The 21,061-nt window shown below is 41.2% G+C and overlaps 1 protein-coding gene across 2 annotated transcripts in view; it reads left to right on the top strand.

Annotated features, from left to right (window-relative positions):
• The window catches only part of prex1 (phosphatidylinositol-3,4,5-trisphosphate-dependent Rac exchange factor 1), a 121,569-nt gene that overhangs the window by 44,811 nt on the left and 55,697 nt on the right, over positions 1 to 21,061 (top strand). For both annotated transcript variants that reach the window (XM_074681263.1, XM_074681264.1), the window contains exons 7-10: positions 3,811 to 3,944; positions 6,104 to 6,219; positions 7,857 to 8,006; positions 14,908 to 15,055. In XM_074681263.1, coding sequence (XP_074537364.1) covers positions 3,811 to 3,944; positions 6,104 to 6,219; positions 7,857 to 8,006; positions 14,908 to 15,055 — 548 coding nt within the window. The remainder of the gene's footprint in view (positions 1 to 3,810; positions 3,945 to 6,103; positions 6,220 to 7,856; positions 8,007 to 14,907; positions 15,056 to 21,061) is intronic.

Consider the following 21,061-nt stretch of genomic DNA (forward strand, 5'->3'; position numbering starts at 1 on the left):
TGAAGGTGAAACTCCTAAATCTCATGGTGAACTACTATTAAAATGGTTTGGAAATACTGACAGTAAATACATACAGGATGTTCTCTGGTCTTTTTTTTCTTTTTGGTTGTTAGATTAATTCACATACCGCCTCCACCCTGATTTATTATCTCAAAAGAATCAGCAGGGAGCGTAGAACGGATGATGTTTTGGAAACCAGTGTGCATTTTCATGCAAAGATTTGAGGTTCCATAATGTTGGTTGAAAAATGCATTTGAAGTCATCAGTCTGAACTCTGGGAAAATGTGAGTGAATTTTGCACTTCTTCCTGACTCCAGATGATTGAGTGCTCGGTCGGAAACAACAGATGAAAGATGATGATGATGTAGCACTAATGTAAGAAGTGTTGCTGTGAGGCCCTTTCAGACTGACATTAAGTACATCCTTTTGTTTTTCCTTCAACATGAATGATAACAAAGTGTTTATGATCCTGTTGTTGCTCAGCATGCAGCTTTTCATTCAGGTTAAAGCCAAATCTAACTTTGGCTTCCTGTAAAAGAAAAAGGCTCAAACAGATTATTATTTCTTCTGGCAAACGCCGTCGTTTTCTGCGCTCTCTTCCTCAGAACTACTCAGCAAAAGCTGGGAAAGGCACTTCACCCCCACCTCACCGAGCCTCCAACCTTACAGCATTAGTTCTGCTCCTCTTTCCTCCCTGCAGCCACTCTCCTGGATAATCACCTCCAGGCCTAATGGAAGGGGACGCCAGCAGTGCAGAATCAGGCCCAGACACATTACCTCTGTCCAGACACACAAACAGTACACACCACCACCACTGTATATTCTTTAAACATTATAAATGCATGAAAGAGGGCAAGTGCACTTCAAGACACATTGCAGGACATGAAACAAGCATGGCCTCTGACACACACATGCACACACACAGGCTCAGATCTACCCCTCCGCTCTTCGTCTCAGCTCAGTGCAGTTTACATGAGGTTGAATCGATCGTCTGAAACTCAATCCCCCCCTCAGACTCTGTTGGTATGCACCTTTTTAGAAAAGCTCAGAGAATCTGTTTTTTTTTCTCCGTGAACTCTGGAGCGAGGAACATCCATCATAAATGTTCTCTCACGAGAATCAATTATGGTCGCTCGAGCGTGGGCGTGGCCGACAGGGGGTTTCCACAGGGGTCTCTGGTGGACCTGTGTTTGAGACATCAAAGACAATGGTAGAGTCCAGTTCTGATGGATACGTGTGCGCCTGTGGGGAGGGTGGCGGTCTGAGGAGTGGCTGGGAGGGTTTCAGCCGAAGTCCACACATGGGTGTGTTTAGTTCCAGCTGATTTGGCGGGGAATGATCCGTCTAACAATGAGTAATGAGACGGCTCTTATTCAGGGTTGGAGCTGCAGTGTTTTGACAGCTTTAGTGGGCAGAGTGTTTACCTACTGCTGCTCCTCCACTCTAAAGAGTTATTAAATCAAAGCTTTTGGTTTTCTCTCTGCTTGTTTACATTTTTTAATGAGTTTAATCTGTTATTGACATCTCAGACAGAGGCAACTTATTGCATGGATGCTCATGTTTTAATCTTTATCTATGAAAGCATTTTTTTGTTCGCTGCAGTGAAATAAAAAAAAACCACAATGATTTACTGAAATTATTGACACCAGAGTACTGTCAGTAGCTGTGGTAGCGTTAATTAATGCTGGGTTAAGTCAACTTGACATCATTCTGAAAGCTCCAGATTGACTTCAGTGAAATCTGAGAGGATCATGGACCAAGTCTCTTATAATAAAGGGTCATAATATCAGCAATGTGTAATCTGTGTGATTTTTACACTCTGAGAGGAAGATACAAAGGCTTTGTTTGTCCCTATTACAGGAGTCCCAAAGGTATCAGCTCTGCAGGACTGCACTAGTCCTCTCAGTGTTCAGCTCTTCCAACTAATATCAAAAATTTGCTTAACCCTTTAACACCTGAGCCTCAAAATGTCTGCCTGGACTGTTTTTACTTATATTGACTGTAAAGATACCAGGAAATGTCCAGTGAGTAAATGCCTTGGTCATTTTTTTTTTAATAACTTGGAACTTTCAATATCTGGGAGTTATTTCAAATTTACAGCATGTTACATGAGTGTAAAACAATTTGAAGTTCACACTGTATAGTACAAACATAGACTGTATAAAACATGGACGTAGTCCCCCCGAAATCACCTGTCTGTTTCTGAAACGGAAAATGAAGCAGATCGGCTATAGCGGCCATATTGGTAGTGGCAAGGACTTTGCCTACAGCTATAGGATGTCTGTCAGTCACGTGACCCTGAGCTGTGCCTCTGATTGGGCGAGCTTGGGATCTTAATATCCTCTGAACAGCTGAGTTAGAAAAAAAATCACCCCTTGTTCAGTGTTTCAGTGAAATTAGGGACTGAGACAGAAGACTTTTTTTGAACCAGGCTGTAAATAGGTTAATTTCTGCTGTGAAAACAGCTTTTTTTGGCTTGGTGTGTATGCGACTTCTGGTACTTCTGGAGCCAGCCTCAAGCGAACACATGAAAAACAGCAGATTTTAGCACTTCTGCATTGTCTCATATTCTTGAGAGTGGAGGTTGCTGCTTGAGTACAAACAAGGCACGGAGCATTGTTTTACAAAAGTTACCACACAATTACGAGTTTTTACTACAAAGTATAGACATTGAATTATACACATTTATTGTACAAATATTACTTGGTACACTATTCCAAAAAAGTCACCACAAGGGTCATTCTATACACACAACTGCCTTTACAAGGCAAGAACTAGACAATATTTTTAATTTGTGCTGTGTTCTGTCTGCATTTGTGTATTTGCTTCTTTAAATGCCTGAGTGAAATTTCCCTAATAACTGCATACTGACTGAAAGAGCAACATCTCAGCTTTCACAAACTTTGGAATTCATCTGATTGTGCAAACTGTTTAGGAATAGAGGTCATTCAAAGTGCACTGACACATCTAGAGTTGGGGGGTTAAAGGGCCAGTTCACTAAAAGTGAGCGGTGATGTTTTAAGGCTACTTTGTGTTGATAACAATCAGTGTAGGACACATCAGATTGGTGTCAAGTCTCTGAAGTTAAAGAATCGACTTGTGGCTTAGTGATTGTGTTTTTTCTGGATCCATGGTTGCCTGTTAAACATTATTGTTACACACCAAGGCCAGCAACACCTTTCTCCTGCAAGTAAGAGGCTAATCTGTATCAAAGTAGTCTGATAACTTCATAGAGAACTCCATCCTGACTTCTTCTGAAAATAAACCCATTTGAGGGAAGAGTTTGCAGCGAAACAATGTTTTTTTTTTATTCCTTTTATTTCTATCCCATGGCTCAAATCAACCTCCTGGGCTGATTTAAAAACTTTTGGCCTCCATAAGTCTCTTAGCCCTTGAGATATGTCAAAGTAGAACCAAAGTTTAAAAACACCAGAGCTCTCCTGCTATATTTACACACTTCTGCATTGACTGTGAATTAAAGCTGGGTGGGGAGCAGCTGTGTTTACTCCTTCCTATCATTGAGGATAAATGAAAACAAATTGTTGAAAACGTCAAAGTGGAATTTCATATTGTTCCTCTGAGGTTATGAACTCTTCAAGTTTGGATACAGACGACAATGTTTCTTTCCACTTCTCCCAAATTTAGCCTGTTATCAGAGCGGCCGCGTTCTGCTCAGGTTAAACAAACTATTTCTGCAGCATGGGCCTGAAGTACACAGAGGATAAAACTGACGCCTGGAGTTTTATAACTCTTTTATGTTGTAACAGTGATAATGTTTCCAATGTCTCCTCTATCTTTGTGTTTCTTCAGGGAACAAACCTGACAGATATCTGCACAGAGCTGCTCCTCCACGGACATCTCCTTAAAATCTCAGCTGGGAACATCCAGGAACGCGTCTTCTTCTTGTTTGACAACCTTCTGGTTTACTGCAAGAGGAAGTCTAGGTGAGACGGTTTCGCATTTCCACATGAATTCTATTAATGGACATCCCTGCTGTTTGACCTGAATAAATCCCAAATCTTTGAAACACAAACAAATGCTGACAGAGCTTTATTTTAATTGTGTGGTTTTAAACACTAAAAAACATTTTTCTTTTGCGTCAACATTTAAAATTAATCACTATATTTAGTGCCTCTTCTATTTTTGAAATACTACTTTATTTTTAAAGTATAACTCAGCTCCAGATTGTACCATCATACATAAAAACACAGGATTTCTGCAGTGAAGTCACCTGTGCAACAGAATGCACGCTTCACATATCACATTGCATCACGTTGCATCACATTACACTGGAAGCAATGGATGCTTGCTGTCCATACTGCATCAAATATTCACCTCTGCTACATCATGTTAACAAACCACAATTACCAGCTTTACTCAGGAGACTTACTCTGCACTTTCCAAACAGAAAACTCAACTGTCTGCAGGGAGCATACGATAAGTCACATCACTCAATCAGTAAACATTTCCATACTGGACACTCTGAACGCTGTGGCAACCCCTTCAGTCAGCTGCCACTTTCAGTTTTTGTGGGGAAATGAGAAGGTTTCATACAGGTAACACCTCATTTCATTCAGTTTAAGAGGCAGGAATGAAACTAGAAACAGGACGCCAAGTCAAAGCAGCATGTTGCAAGTTGATTTTGAACCTTCTGCATCTTTTTTGGATGCCAAAGTAACTTCAGTTTTGGAGCAGTAACAAAGAGTTTGAATCAAAGTTTGCCTTAAAGGTCCCATATTATGCTCCATTTCTGCAGTTTAATATGGATCATTGATGTCTTCATGAAATGGTAGTAACATGTTTTGGTCCAAAAAGCCAATAAATCAAGCACAGCAGGAATCTTTTCAGGCTCTCATGGCCCTTCTGTTCAGAACGCTCTGATTTAGTGGGCGTGACCTTCATATGTAAATAACCCACAGCTGATACCGCCCCGCTCTTCCATGTCACTGAGAGTCATGCTACAAGCTCTGAGTGCACAATGTTTAGAAAACAGTGAAGCTCGTTAACCGTAACATTACAGGCTAAAACAACAGTCTAACCACAGCTAAAGTTAGCATCCTGAAGCTAACACAGAGACAGGGGGGACACTGAGGAAAAGCTCTTACATCTGCCCCACAGCACACAGCATTTAAAATACTCACATTTCCAGGGTCCGAGGTTTGTTGGCAGATGGTTGGGAATGCGCCTGGATTTAGGACCAGTCTATTCGCTAGCCCTCTGTTGTACTGTCCAAAGTTGGAAAAGCAGTCGGCCGTGAAGTGACCAGAACACACATGCACAGTTTTACTGAACAATTCCTTGATAAATGAATAAATGAACTCTAGCCACTTAGTCTTGTCTTCTTCCGAGATGGGAAGCTTGTGCATGGAACTATGTGGCTGTTTAAAGCCAAAAACAGAGCAGTGATGGCTGCTGGAGCAGCAGCGGGGAGGGGGTTTGGGGTATCTGCTCCAGTGGACCAATGAGGTCAGACCTGCTCCTGATTGGTCAAAAAAGGGAATAGCTGACGTCGGCAAATCCCCCAAATCCTAACAGCTCGTTTTAGGATTTTACATTCACAAGCACTACTAAGTACAGGTTTTGTCATTAAATATCACATTTTGTGGGCTGGAAGGAAAGCCAAAGATACACAAATTTCACTAAAAGACTTAATAAAGTGATTTTTGCATAATATGTGACCTTTAATTTCTCTTGAACATTATCAAAAGAATACATGAGGAAGAATTGCTCTCTAAACATGCATAGAGAGAACACAGAACGACCCATTTGAGCCAAAAAGGCAACAAAAACAGAAGTGCCCCCCATACCAGCAGGTCACATAGACAAGAGCTGGAAATCAGCTGAAAAAGGATCCCACATTTTAAGCTATATTAAATGCATGCTATATTGATTCAAGGATATTTTCAGCTGGCTTCTGCACTAAATCACAATGTAGATCACACATTCCTGTAGGTTTATGTTATGCAAGCAGAACCAAAACAGCTGCTCCCATGGCAGTAACTTAATGACTGTGCAACAGAAAAAGTTCTTGTCTGTCTTTTCACTGGCACCAGCGGATGTTTTTTCCTGCTGTGAGTAACCGCAGTGTTGTCCCATTTCTCAGGGTCTCTGGAAAGAAGTCCACCAAGAGGACCAAGTCTATCAACGGGCCCCTCTATGTGTTCAGAGGCAGAATCAACACGGAGGTGATGGAGGTGGAAAACGTAGAGGATGGAACAGGTTTGTGTTTGCCCAGCAGCGTTATGTTTGGAGAGAGTCTGTATGAGCGTTCATAAACCTGAGAGTTTGAGTGAATCCTCCTGAGTTTTTAACCCACAGAGCTCTCTATAAGTGTTGTTACCCACTGTCTCCATTTCTTCACTTTGATGTAAGACTGCAGCTTAAGTTGTTAATTTTTTAAATTCACAGCTTTGTTTTCAAACCTTGCCAGTGGTTGGATATGAATCAGATACGTGTTGACAGTTTGGGTGGAGTATCGAACTCGCACCTAGTTTCAAACAGGATGTAACTCGCAACCTCTCGCACCACCTTTTCACGTCAGCTTCTCAGTAATACTCTGAAGATGTTGATTTAAATCTGAAGTGCGAAAGCAAACCTGAGATGGGTGATAACGTTAAGGTGCCCTCTGACTGGATCAAAGATCAACGTCTCATCTGCGATCCCTCTGCGGTACAGACTCCAGTCAGCTCATTCTGCTGTTGTGGTTTATTTGTGAGGCACCTCGCTGGGCATGGTATGAGCTGTATGCTTGTGTTAGAAACACTTGGTCTTTCTCTCGCTCACGTTTCCTCTTTTTTTTTCACCTCTCTGTGCCGGCAGAGTATTTTGCAAGCTCACATGACCCTTTTTTCTGCATGCTGGCTGCTGGCTGTCACATTTCAGCTGCTGAAGGGGAAACCACAAAGAAAAACATGCCTTATTCGCAGAACTGAGGGGTCCATACTGAAAACATGTACATGTATGAGCTCCACAAATACACCCTGCCTGATAACGAGGCCTAACAGAAAGGAAATGTGGGAGTGTTAAAGGTTATCAGCTCTGATTGGAAAAAATAATCATCCGTGGAAACACTCAACTTCAAACTGTTTTAGTATCTTATTGTGAGCACAGTGAAAGCAATCCTCCCTCGACTAAATCATCCACCTCTCTGTCTTGATAAATACAACCTTACCAGATCTCAGCATGTGCTTACATAAGGGCTCCAAGAATCCATCTTTTCCCTCCCAGTGGCTAAAAGGAGACTCGTCACAGTCGTGTGTGTGGGTGTGTGTGTGTCCAGACTCCCTCAGATCCACAGGAGCTGCTCCCTGTGGGGCTCTGAAGTATCAGATCTATTTATATGACCTTTGAGTGTGAGACTAATGCACCCCATTACCAGTGGCCATTCATTATTCAGGAGCGGCTCACCTGCAGCTAAATGGATGATAAAATTAGAGCGCGGGTGCGAGGGGAGGTTTTGTTGAGTCAGTGGAAAGACGGTGTCTTGCTGCTCTCAGGTTTATCTTTTTAATTGGCTCGTGCATCATCACTGGAGCGGTGAATCCTCTTAAGAGAACTTTGATGTTAACTTGTTCAAGACTAATTTGATTATGTTCATTACTTCCCTTACTCACCACAAGGGTCAGCCTTACCGTAAAGTGTGTGGGTGTGTGTGTGTGTCTGTGGTTTTCATCTCATTTCACAAGAACAAAAGAGGACAGAGAAACAAGCTTGAAAAAAAAAGTGATGACTTTGTTCAAAGTGTCTCCTTCAACCCTAAAGCCTAACATGAGTCTGGGTCTATAGTGTGGAAACATGATCCCTCTGTGTTCAAACTCTAAAGTTAAGTTTCTCAACACATGTCCTCTTCCTTGCAGCGGACTATCACAGCAACAACTACACGGTGACCAACGGCTGGAAGATCCATAACACTGCTAAGAACAAGTGGTTTGTCTGTATGGCCAAAAATGCAGAGGACAAGCAGAAATGGCTGGACGCCATCATCAGAGAGCGGGAGCAGAGGGAGAGTAAGTACTCCTTATTTAAAGGTAGTTTTGTGGTGATTTGTCATTGGAGTGATTCTGCATAAACACATACGATCTTCATTCAGTCTCTCCCTGGGAAAGTGGTTTGATCTTTATCAGAAAGGCACTGTACTGCCTATCATGTCAACATTTCTGTTTAAGAGTTAGAGTGACCCTTTTATCATTTTATTCACCTCTTTTTCTATCACGATAAGGTGGCTGAATGAAGTAATCACTACCAGTATCTCGTTAAGACCCAAAGTCTCCCTTCTAGATATTTACCTGATCATAATCCACACTTTAAAATGAGATTATCAGCGCCACTATTGTTGGTTACAGGTTATTTTAAATCACTCCTTCTTAGCTTCCAGTGTAGTTCATCCAGGACCTAATCAATTTACAGCACATCTAGGTTTCTATGACAACACCACTGATGAAGTTTAGTAGTGAGAAAATATAAATCAAGGAGATCTGTGTTTTTCTCTGCTGAAAACAATTTCTGTGATTAATTTTGTAGTGATGGTGGACACTGGAGCCTAACTGTCAGACAGAAAAAGGACAGAAGAGCAGAAGAAAGATAAACAGGAGAGGGATACAGCCCGAGCTGAAGGCTAATTAGCCTTCAGCTTGGGCTGTATCACACAGGGGCTAATCAGTTTGTGATAATGTCCATTCCAACTCACAGTCAGCAGTTATTCGGCAGTGGTCTGTTCAAACTTGAGAGTCTATCAATAAAATGAAGAGTGAGGTTATCTTAGCTCTGCTTGGTAGATGACTGGCAGGACATAGCTAACCAGGATTTAGATACGGGCCTCAAACACCAAGGTCTGCCTATAGCACCCCAGCTCTGCCCCTGACAGACCTTCAGAGGGCTCACCATTCAGAGAGTAGGGGGTTTTGGGAGCAGAGAATGATAAAAAATGGGGATTTTTTAAAAAAATTTTTGGCTGTAACTTGTACTTTAGGGTACCAGAGGACCCCCTCTTTGAACGAGTCTATTAAAAACTACTGTTAAGTGGCTGGAAATGCAAAGATGCAATGTATACAAATTGAACTTGCTTAAGCTAACATAAGAATTTGGTAAACGCCGGAAAAACAAGGACTTAAAGGAGTTTAGAGGAAAGCATAAAGAACCACTTTGAGTGACAGACCTGGAAGTTCTTGTCCTTGGACTCACGTTTTAATGTGTTCCAGTTTGGTCTCAACATTCCTGGTCAGCAGTGTAGCAGTTTTTCTAGTCTGCTACATGTTGGTGCCAGTTTCACTTTACTTTCTCTCAAGGTCTCCTCACTGACTGTGGATATGCCTCTGACCTGGATTCATCGTTTGTGTCCGGTGGTCATGTCCCACCTTGAACGTGCTGCCTGCCTTTGTTTTGCAAAAACAGGCTTAGGTGTTGTGACGTTTTCTGTCTGTGTTTGCTGAACTCATACTGCTGCAACAATCTGTTCCTCGTGTTAAAAGGAATCAATGCAGCTGTGATGTTTTTCTGATCAAAGACTTTGGTGCGATGTGACTCATTTTCAAACAACAGATGTGCTAAAAACAGCATCTTGGTCAGCGGCTTAAAATAGGAGATGAAAAAGTACAGCTCTGTGCTGCAGACACGTCTTGAAATACTCTGCTTCTATTTAAAACTCTATAAAAATGTTTATTTCTTGCACTGACTGAGAGTTTTACCCATAATAATGAATTTAACACGTGGAAAAGCTCAAGAAATCAAACAACTATTTGAATATATCCGTTAAATCACGCTCCCTCTCACAGGATCTCTTTCCCTAATATGATATCAGTAATGTAACCTGATAGTCTTGTTGCTCCTTTAAATTATTTTCCCTCCACTTCCCTCTTTTGTTTTCAAAGGTGTTCCCACCTGTTCAGCTCTAGCCATCTGTCTCAGTTATGTTGTGTGCTTTGGACAGTGTTAAAGGCCTTAAACAGATTTAAGGTGGCACACAGCAGGTCACCTGATAGCACTGATGGCTAAAGAATCAAACAGAGCCCCTAAAGCTATCGGCTCATTAGCATAGCTTTGCTGGAGATAACATTATGCTGAAAGGTTTAAGCTGCAAGCAAAACACACAAAAACACAACATTTACTTTATTATAAATTCTCATTTAACTTATAAGCATCCACAACAGAGTTTAATGTCATCTGATCTAGTGATGAAAGGGTTTCAGACTACAAATAAGTACAGAGGAGCGTGCTGCAGCTTGTGGTGTAAAGTTTCAGCCCAGCGGAAATCGACCTGAGGCTAACAGATGCCAGATCAGTCACACTGCCCAATTTCCCCACACTTTCTCCCTCTGTTACCCGCTCTGCAGTCCTCTCTGCTCTCTCGGACTCTCCTACAGTCTAGACATCTAAATGATAAAGTTTTACCACGATAATCGAATAAAGCAACATTTTGTTTACTTGCTCCTTCATGCATTGCATGCTGCTTCCCCTGACACGCCTCCTGAGATGTGACCTTTTCCATGTATCGCCGTGGTCCTCCCATGAGGTGGACATGCTGCTGTCTCCTCAACCCTCCTGAAAACTTTCTTTGTTCAACAACTGCCAGCTGGAGGTGTTCACTCTTATCACCGTTTTAACGGAAGTGTAGGAAAAAGCGTGGGTCAGATAATACGATAGGGTACTAAGACGAGGAGCAGCACAAGACAAACTCTGACAGCTGGAGCAGAAGCTGAGGGGGGCCTCTGCTCTGGACGGGCCCCTCGTCTGTTGTTCAATGACACTCATTGTTTAAGTCGACTCCAGCTGCTGTCAAATGTAATTTAACCCCACCTCCGTCACAGGCTGCCAGTGCAGAAACCCAGGAAGACCCAATGGGTGGGAAAAGTGGATTTAAGAGTTAACTGTAACGCTATACATTGTTTGTCTCATCCCATCAGCCCCTGTTAGTTTGGGAGACTTCCGGCCCCAGACTTTCCACCCAGCCTTTACCTTTAAACGCTAAAAACTGCATCCTGTGGCTTGAAAAACTTTGACAGTTTGACAGATGACATATGCACTAAAAGCCAAAAGCAATGGTTAATTAATGGTATGAAGAGTGATATACAAACTAAGATCAAAGAGTGCATATTAATGATAACATAGTTTCTGTTACCTGCTGCTCTTCATTTTTCATATACTTGTGATCACAGAAGATCAGTCTGACATTTTAAACAGAATCAAAGAGCTTTTTCTAAATTTCACTATTAAATTGACATTAGACCTTCAACACTGAAAAAAAAAAGAAATCCTGGCAACTGTCAAAGAAATATGTTTTATTTCTTGTAAAAACATCTTATCAGACTTAGGCCTTGTACACATGTAGCCGGGCATTTTCAAAATACAATTATTCCCCCTTAACCATTTTTAAAAATACTTTCGTCCACATGCAGTGGGCAAATCTGCCAATAAGTGCAACTCGAAGCATGCCAAACCCAGATTTTGCAGTGTTTTTCAAACAAATACCTGTGCCAGCCAATCAGAATGAGGCCCCGTTATTCAGCTGTGATGTTTGAGAACCCAAAACCCTGAAAAGCTGTGGTTTCGTGCGGATGACAGGTGCAAACGTATAAAAATATATGAGATTTCCCAGATAAGGCCATGTCCCAGATACGTGTGGACATGGCCTTAATATGAGTCACATTTACCTGACAGGTCCAGAAACATGTCTTAGTTCAAGATATGAAAAAACGTAAATGACGTCTGAATTGCTCCGACTGAGTACAAAAAATGCCAATGGGCTGAGAAAAAATTTCTTAGCAAGTTTCTTGAAAATAGAAATAATGTCTTAGTACAAAAAAAACATAAATGGTAAATTTTCTTACCCGTCTGGAAGTTTGTTTTAAATGTTTTTAATCATTTTAAAGCATTGTTTTTGTCTTTTAATATCTTGTAAAAGACATTTTTCTGGTCTCATCAGGCGTTATGGCATGTATGAAGCCTGAAATGATTTATACAATTCTATGATCCAAGAAATAAGACAGAAACACTTTCAGCTTTAACAGTAATACAAAGTGTAAAATGTATACATATTAAGAGAGGAAGCATTGCTTGCTAAAATTTACACAATATTTGTTCAAACTTTTGTGATATTTGACAGCAAATGCTTATACACTTTTAGTTTAACCTGGTTCACTCTTAATGCAGAGTATTGTGGATGAAAAAAATAGGGATAGACTGATTATCGGCCAGGCTGATTATCGGAGCAATATTTGGCATTTTGAAGCATATCAGCATCTGCCCTTTTTTTAATCCAACGGCGGATAATAAACAAATTTAAAACTGCGTTGTTGCGGCTCTGATGCAGCAGCTCCACTGTCTGCAGTCACTACTCAGTCCTCAGCACTGTCCCACCCACAGTATCATCTGATTGGTTACAAGCAGAGCTGTGGCTCGGGAAACAGCCAATCAGCAGTGCCGTTATTACAGTTGTTGCAGTTACAGTGAAAACTTTATTTACTGTAGAAAACTTTAGCAATTAATTTTTTTAAGTTTCAATTTAACTTTTGAAAAAACATGCTGCTAAGCCTGGGAGCTGTTTGATAAACTCATGCTTAAAGGTATTTGAATGATGTTAAGTGTTGGAGTTTGTATTGTTCAAAATTTCGACACCAATATTTGCACTTTGACTACAAAGTAATATCGGGCTCTAATATCGGTTATCGGCCTTCTTGGCTACAATTAATCTATATCGGTATCAGCCCCGAAAAATCCATGTCGGTGTATCTCTTAAAAAAAACCAAAAAATTTTGGGGTGCGAAATTTGGTCATTTGCCTTTTTTACACTCAAACCATGCTGTCCAGTTAATACAACAGTAGAGAGAGGCAGAAGCTGCATCTGCTGTCTCTAATGCCTCCTTCCACATGATGGTACTGTTAGCATAGCTCCATAACTTAAAATGACTCAGCTTTCTCAGTCAGGTTAGGATTCACTTAAAGTTTACTGCAACTGAATCAAGCTTAATTGTCATTAAACGAGGTAGAGCAAATATTTGTAAAGTTATTTTTAAATAAAAACTAACAGCAAGGTTCTTCAGGGCAGCAGAACAATGTTTAAAACAACTGTCAATGATTATTTCAGTTGACTACTTTTACCATCAAACCTGATTTGATATCTGTATGAAAACAGTGAAACTATCAACAGGTCACTTGTAGTTTGAGTAGACCTCAGAAAGAAAAAATGTGAAAAACAACCAGAAACGTGGCCCTGTGCTACACATGCGGTTAGAGTTTACTGATAAAGTCACTGCACAGACTGACTGCAAACAGTACCAGCTGAATGCAAGCATTCATGCATTTCTGCACCAGTTGGAGAGGAAATGACACGTCAATAGTCTTCATTTACCGTCCAAAATTTAAAACACTTACCATCATCATGCCAAAAATAAGAGAAGTGGCACTAAATGAGAGCATTATGCAGCAGTCAGTCAGAGTCAGTGGCACAGCAGTAAACAGCCGACAGTTTTCAGCCTCTTTGTATCTTTGCCTTCAGAAGAAGCAAAGTGTTTGACAAGTGAAGAAGATCTTTGGTTGGACATGTTCCCAGGTGATTTTTCAAGTCCATTGGGATGTTTATAGAAGAATACTTTTATAGCTGAGTGCAGCGGTTTGTTGTGCCTCTCAGAGGACTTAAGCAGCTTAGGGAGTCACTGTGCAGCAGAGTTGAGCTGCCCGAGTCAGAAAGTCTCACAGTACGGTTCAGAAGTTCATCAAAACCCCTTGATGAGGTTAAGCAGCTCAAACAGTGTACTCACACAGAGGTTTTACAATGGACCCTCACATGCATGCTTTACATCACAGAAATAAAAGTTAACAAACCAACGCAGAAACTAGATCGAGATCACTCTGCCCCCCTGAACTCCTGAAAACAACTCGTCTACCAGAGATTAAAATCTGGGTTTGTTTCTGGAGGTTTCAGCAGACCTGAGTCTCCATGCGCTGGTCTTGCTTCATTCCCTCTGCACAATACCAGAAAACAACCAGGCTGTTCAGGCAAAGAGCCGTTTGTCTCCTCCAACATCACCATAAAATGCTTTAATTTTCCTCCTCTTGGCACAGAGTGATACAGCCACTCCGTCTGGGCTTTAAGATGTCGTTTGCTCATTTGTTTCACTCTCACATCCTCTACAGAAACAAAAAAATGTCTTTTTAAGTCAGAGTCTTGTGACTATTGTTGGACAGCAAAGTGCTTGCATGATTCTTTAAAAGTAGGACAAGTTCCTGGATCAGTTTGATACTTCACAGTCTTTGACCAACATAAAGATCAACCAATCACAGCAGTCTAACACCAGCATTGTTCTGCTTTTTTCCCTTTTATTTACTTTTCTGTTCAAATTTAAGACCAAAGCTAGATTAGTGGAGCCAGGAAAACTCATTTTTGCATATCAATATGTCATCAAAAGTCAATGTTTTGTCAAGTTTGCCATTAGATTTCTCAATATATGCAAATGGTCAACAAGCAAGAATATTTGTATCCTAACAAATGGAATTGTGCTGTATCCTGTTGTGTCTTGTCGTTGTTTGTATCACACCCTTTTGGATCAAACCTTACCTTGAGTTAAGCTCTGGTTCCTAATCTTCCTTATCCAAGTGGTGTCTTTCCCCATTAAAGCAAACAGTACTACAGTTATAAGTTACATTTCTCGATCTACCATGTGAGCAAACTAAGAAAGAATTTCATTCAGTTTCACAAACTTTCATTGTGTATATATTTTTAAAGCTACACCAAAGCTGAGAAACATGTTGGAAAAAGTCCGGCAGCAGGCTAATGAGGAGTTCAGATGGCTGTGGACCAGGATGGCAGTGTGGGATGCTGATCCAGGAACATGTCCTACTTGGCAAATCAATCCGTGCATTGATGATAACAGTGACAAACCCTCTGAGACTCTTCTTCTTCTTTTTCTGTCCCAGGTCTCAAACTGGGAATGGAGCGGGATGCCTACATGATGATCGCAGAGAAAGGCGAAAAGCTCTACCACATGATGATGACCAAGAACCGACACCTCATTAAGGATAGACGCCGGAAGCTCAGCATCGTACCCAAGTGCTTCATGGGAAAGTGAGTGTTTTCCCCCCAGTCTCTAAATTCTTCAGCTTCCAAGAATGTGACTGGAACTCTTTGCCGTTCACAAGGCGAGCTTTTCAAACAGTCATTACGTAAGATCAGCAGGTTTTCAAAGAGCTGCTTTCCAGTCCACTCAAGTCCTGGCAGAGTGCCTAACTGTTTTATCCATGCATACTCTGGCTGGGTAATGAGTCCCCCTCTTAGCCTCCTCTGACGGGTCACAGAAAGGACCAAGTTTCTCCTCACACACTCATATCATGGAGCCGTGCTCTCACACCCAGACTTTCATTAGCAAAGGACCTTTAACTGAACCTCTGCAACAAGCCAGTCCCCTCTCCAGCTCCTTGAAGTTTCAATGTGATGAATAGACAATGAGAGTCTTAAGAGAAAGTTTCCCTCAGTTCCTCTACATTCACACCAGAGGTCCTGGCTGCAATTAAAATTCTTTCTAGCACCTTCTTGGGGAGACAAAAAGTGAAAAGAGGGAAGACTTTAAAGGTGAATGATGATGGGTACTTCAAAGAGAAACCTGGGAGTGACAGGTAATGTATGCAGCACCAACGTGTTCTGCCGATACATGAGGAATCATTAAATCCATCCCTCATCTGGATCTGAAGGAGTTTTCAGAGGTATATGCAGTGCATGATAACACCGCATAAAGTCGATGCCAAGAAGCAGCTTTAATGAGTTGCTTTAAATGTAATGGTGTTTCTGCAGACAAGTTCTACTTTGGTGGCATCGTTTGAAGTCCGGGTCTGGGTGTTTTTCGTTCTCGGTCATTAGCTGTCTGGATTCTGAGACCTTCTAGAAACAATCAGTAACACTGAAAATGTATTTCAGCACTCCTTGTCCCTCTTAGAGCATTCTATACTCATTCAGAGCTGCAGGATAAATCGTTTTCAATGCAGCGACTGGGAAAAACATGGATAAGTGCCATGAATTTGTAAGCAAACCGTTGATCTGTTCTGTGGGCATGCACCCAGATCACATGTCTGATCAGATAACACTATCTGTGAACTATCCAAGGATTAATCCGTGTCAGTATGGAGGGAAGCTTGAAATATGGCTGAGGAAGGATAAGAGAGTCGAGTCAAGTTCAACTTGTTTAGAAAACAACAGCCGCTTTCCAAAGTGCTGCACAATGCACAAAAGAACAAGACACACGAGCCAAAGCACTTACGAGGAACAAGAGAGAAGAGAAAGCACAACACGACAGAGAAAATGAAAAACAGAAAACAGAAACGTGGTCCTTTTTCACAGTCCATGTTAAAGATTTGAGCAGTGTGCTTCCTGGAAACCTGCATCAGGTGATCCTGGAGGTCTGAGGGATGTAGGAGTCAGTTTTACAGGAGGGACAGGCTGTCAGCGATTAACAGATAGCAAATGAATCCAAAAACAGATCTTGAAACCAGTGACAAGAGGCTAGTGTGAGGCCATTGTCCCAGTCAGAGGCTTGGCTCTATGATTCTGGACCAGTGACAGACCGGACAGGGGTGTTGGAGTAATCAAGAGCCGTGAAGAGAAGAGGATGTTGATTGTTTTCTCAGTCGTTAGATGAGAGGATCTGCTTTGCATGATGTACTAGTTGTAAGGTTCAGTGTCAGAGCCAGTACCATAGCTGTTGAATGAGCTTCTCTCCTCTGATAATGAATCTTCAGTCACTCCCTCTCTCTTTGCAATTATCCATGTGGTTTTTAAGTCCTGTTCATCAGCCTCTTTCTCTCCCTCTGTTTTCACTTTCCAGCATCTCCCACTTTTCCTCACTTTATCACTCAGTCATTTCCTGCCGATGAGCGCAACCTGCATTAGCCCTGCACTGTCTCTCTGATGAAATTAGCAGCAGGCACAGTTTGAGTGCTTATTGCATTAAACAGAGACGCAGACTCCCGGTTTGATAGTGCAATGTTGTCTTGATAGCATTACACCATCTTATTCCATCACCACTCTGCTATCTGCACTGGAAGATGGTCGGTGGTAACATGCTTTAGATTTTGTTATTGCAACTTTTATGCTTGCCCAGCGTCATCTGTGAGTTTAATGTATACTCTTAACTGTTGAGTCTGAAGACAAATCCTCCTGCTCCATTTCTGGTTTGGACTCAGTTCCTCTAGCTTTTCAGTTTTTATGATTTCCTCTGATCCTCTGAGGGAGGAAAAACTTCAGCTGTGTCCCAATTTCATACAATCTGTGCAGGTTTGAAGCATGCAGTCGTCTCACTGTGTAAATGCACGTGAAAGAAAAGTCAGAATTAATGCTGTGAGGCACACTTTTGTCTGGAAATGCACAGCACAAACGAAATGTAGCTGGAAGACATTCTGGTAGTTTGTGGAGACTGAATCTGAGAGATTTTGGAAAACAACAATTGGCACAAGAAGTGGAGCAGAGAAACATTGAAAAAGTTAGAGTATGTAGGAGTATCAATCCAATATTTTACTTCAAGTCTTTCTACTTTCATTTTTATTCCAGGCCTTGCTTTGTTATTGATTTACAACATTTTGATGCTGTACAGAACTCTAAAGTCTATCTTTAAAGTTTGTTTCTTACTGTCAGCTTAAATAATACTCTGTGAAAGCAACCCAGTTACTCAGATACATTTCATCAGTGCGTATTCTCCCAACTCTCGTCTTCCACACACACTGTATGAGTGTGCGTGTGTGTGGTTGAAGGCCATCTAATCATCTTTCTCACCCCGTATCAGTTTCTCCCTCTCACCTCCACTCACTGACACACACATCACACACGCCATCGCTGCACATCGTATTAATTTCCATCACAGATCCATGTCCAAAATTAAACCGACTCTTATGTAACATTCACTCACGCACTCACAGACGCACTTACGTTTCCATGAGCCTCCCCTTACGTTCACTTAAGTCCCCTGTCAGTGTCAATTAGCAAGCACACACTTACACACACATTCACACACACCTGGAGAAGATTCAAGATGTTCACTCTGCATGTCACCAACAAAAAAAGGAGCTTTGAATTTTAAAAATCTGCTTTTTTTTTCTCTGAATGAAAGCAAAATGGACTTGGTGCTTGTGGCCAAAGATGTCAGCAGCTCTGCATGATAAATCACATGCTTGTGGCTTGACTTTATGTACAAACACACTCTCACACACATGCTTGACATTTACACATGCTGAGCGATCACACATACTCTCATTCATATCCGTTGCCCTACTGCCTGAAAGCAAATCCACAGATATCTCACTCAAGAGCTTCAAATTATCCCCATGCTGGAATGATAAATTGCAAAATTCTCTGACGCACACACACACACCCGTGCTTACACACACCAACTCCCTCCAACTCACTGTTTGTATTACATGCTGCAGAGTGGAATCGCCTCTCCAGATAATGATGAAGAAGAGGAGAATGTAATTTTCTGCCTCAAACATTTGTTCAGAGCTCAGAGAAAAGGATTAACTGAAAGCAGAAACTCTCAGAAACTTCTCCTCTCCTCTGGGCCTGTGGTTAAAACAGTTCATTAAACCTCTGTAACCACTTTAAACGTCTCTCTGGCTGACTGATTTGCACTTAGAGCCTTGTCAACATGTTGTATTACACAGGGATGTCAGCAGTGAGTGTGTTGGCCAGCTCAGCTTCAGAGCCAATGTATTTCTCTGGTTATGTCAGAGTCATGAAAGTGAGGTGCACAGGTTGACAGATATGTGTTTACCCATTAACATCACATGCAGGACAAAGTTACAATACAACAGTATAACCCTTTTTTTTTTCCCCCAAGACACAAATAGATCTTCCACACTGCATTTGATTAAGCATCCTCAAAGCAGTTCTGCTAACTTGAATTAGTATTACCAACATGTACTCCCAGTTTCCATGCAAGTTATTGCACAAGTGTTGGTATCAGCAAACAACTAGATAATAGATAAGTTAACATGCATGAATAGTAGGGGTGGGAGAAAAAATCGATTCACATAAGTATCAGGATTCTTTGTTTTTGTTCGCAACCTTTTTTTTTTTTTCAAATTAAAATTCTTAATTTTAGTCTTTGTTTATGAGCTGGGTCAGAAAAAAAGTTACCTCTTTTCTCTAGCAACTTCAACTATTGATTAACATCATGTCAGATCCCCTAATTCTCATTTTTTGGGGAATTTATGGCTCGTGATATAGTATATAGACGTCATCATCATCATTCAACTTCTGCATATGGTCTGGTGTTAAAGAAGCAAATTAAAAATCGCAAAACATTAGAAATATTGAAGAATTTCTGGAGCAGGACTTGATTGATTTACGAAACGTCAAAGTCTCCAGTCACGCCGACTGACAAAGTTTAGAAGTGAGAAGAGAGACCCATGTTTTTCTCAGATGAAAACGATTTCTGTGATTAATTTCGTAGTGATGGTGGACACTGGAGCCTAACTGTCAGACAGAAAAGGACAGAAGAGCAGAAGAAAGCTAAACGGGAGAGTGATACAGCCCGAGCTAAAGGCTAACACAGGGGCTAAACTGTTTGTGATAATGTTCATTCCAACCCACAGTCAGCAGTTATTCTGCAGTGGTCTGTTCAAACTTGAGAGTCTATCAATAAAATGAAGAGTGAGGTTACGTTAGCTCTGCTTGGTAAATGACTGGCAGGACAGAACCAGGATTCACTAACGTTACACATTACGGACATGTTTCACTGCATCAGGCTGCCAGCCGCGCTAAATATGGGCGCCGGCTACTAAATTACCGTATGAACTGACAGTTTGCTTGTTGTCACGTTAGCCTACGGATACGTTGTAGCATCGGGACTGCTAGTAGCGCTATATTCGGCGACTGACCTACGGTACAAACTCACAACATTTGCTTGTTGTCATGTTTCAAGCAACAGCGCTGACAGTGTTGATAAACACCTTACCTCGTTGCGTTATATCTGGTCAAAAGTTGTCTTGTACAAAAAAAAAAAAAAAAAAAAAAAGTTCCAGAACAAACACACGCCTCACATCTGTACGATAGTGTGCGTGAGACTCCGTGTCAGAAGGTCGCGAGGCGGTCCAATTAAAACAGACCCTCCTCATAGCATCGTTAAATCCAATTGTCACCCCAAAAAACGTAATAAAAGAATTGAATAAGGAGAAAAACATATCGCCCAAGCTCTAATGAATGGACAGTTAATAATCTGATAGATAAAGCTACAGCTTTATGAGGTAAAATTCCCTATTGACTATAAGATCTTAGTGTGTTTTGTCCTTGTAGCAAAGATATTTTAATCCCACTGAGAAGGATGCTGTATGCTGTATGCCATTTAGATCAATGTGGATGTGAATACCTGAGCTGGGGTAAAGTTAGTCATACTGAGCCTGTCTGCCCCACATGGAGGCATCATGGATAGAGACAATGTGGTAACTAACCAGACCTAGACAACATCATTTCTTTTGCATGAGACTTAAAGTGACTCAGGATTGTTCAAAGTCTTGATGGAAAAATAAATAGATGGATATATAAATAGTATACAGACTTCGCAAAGTCAAAGAATCACCAGAAGAGAAGGGTAAAATCTCTGATTTACAGCAAGGGAGCAGAGGGTGAGATGTAGTATGTCTAGGCAATGATGTTTAAGATTTATTCAAACTCTGTATGTGTGTTAATTGGCGTGTTGGTTAACCATAGCAACAAGCAGAATTAATGGCTTGGCTATTTTCAGCACAGTGGAACAATTACACACTTGTCAAAACGTCTTTTTTTCTCCATGCATCGTAAATGAATCACCTTATTTAGTGTCAGCGCAAACCTCCTGTTTGGATCTCTACTCAGAGTTTTTTTTAGCTTAAGAGGTAGAAAAAATGTACGTAGCATTGCTGTGGTAAATTATTATGTAGTTATTGGCCTCGTGGCTGCGGTGCTGAAGCCACAACCTGGTCTTTATTTTTCTGCTCTGTGGAAGATTTTTTCTGAACTTTTCACGCAAATTTGAAAAGTTTGACCTCATTCAAGACTTGGAAACAAGCTGAGCTGAAATGTGAAATCCCCTGCTCCTCTAGCTGTCGTGCA

The sequence above is a fragment of the Halichoeres trimaculatus genome, unplaced genomic scaffold (genome assembly GCF_033239565.1).
Source record: "Halichoeres trimaculatus isolate MK-OKI-2021-1 unplaced genomic scaffold, fHalTri1.1 fHalTri1_scaffold_11, whole genome shotgun sequence".
NCBI lineage: Eukaryota > Metazoa > Chordata > Actinopteri > Labriformes > Labridae > Halichoeres > Halichoeres trimaculatus.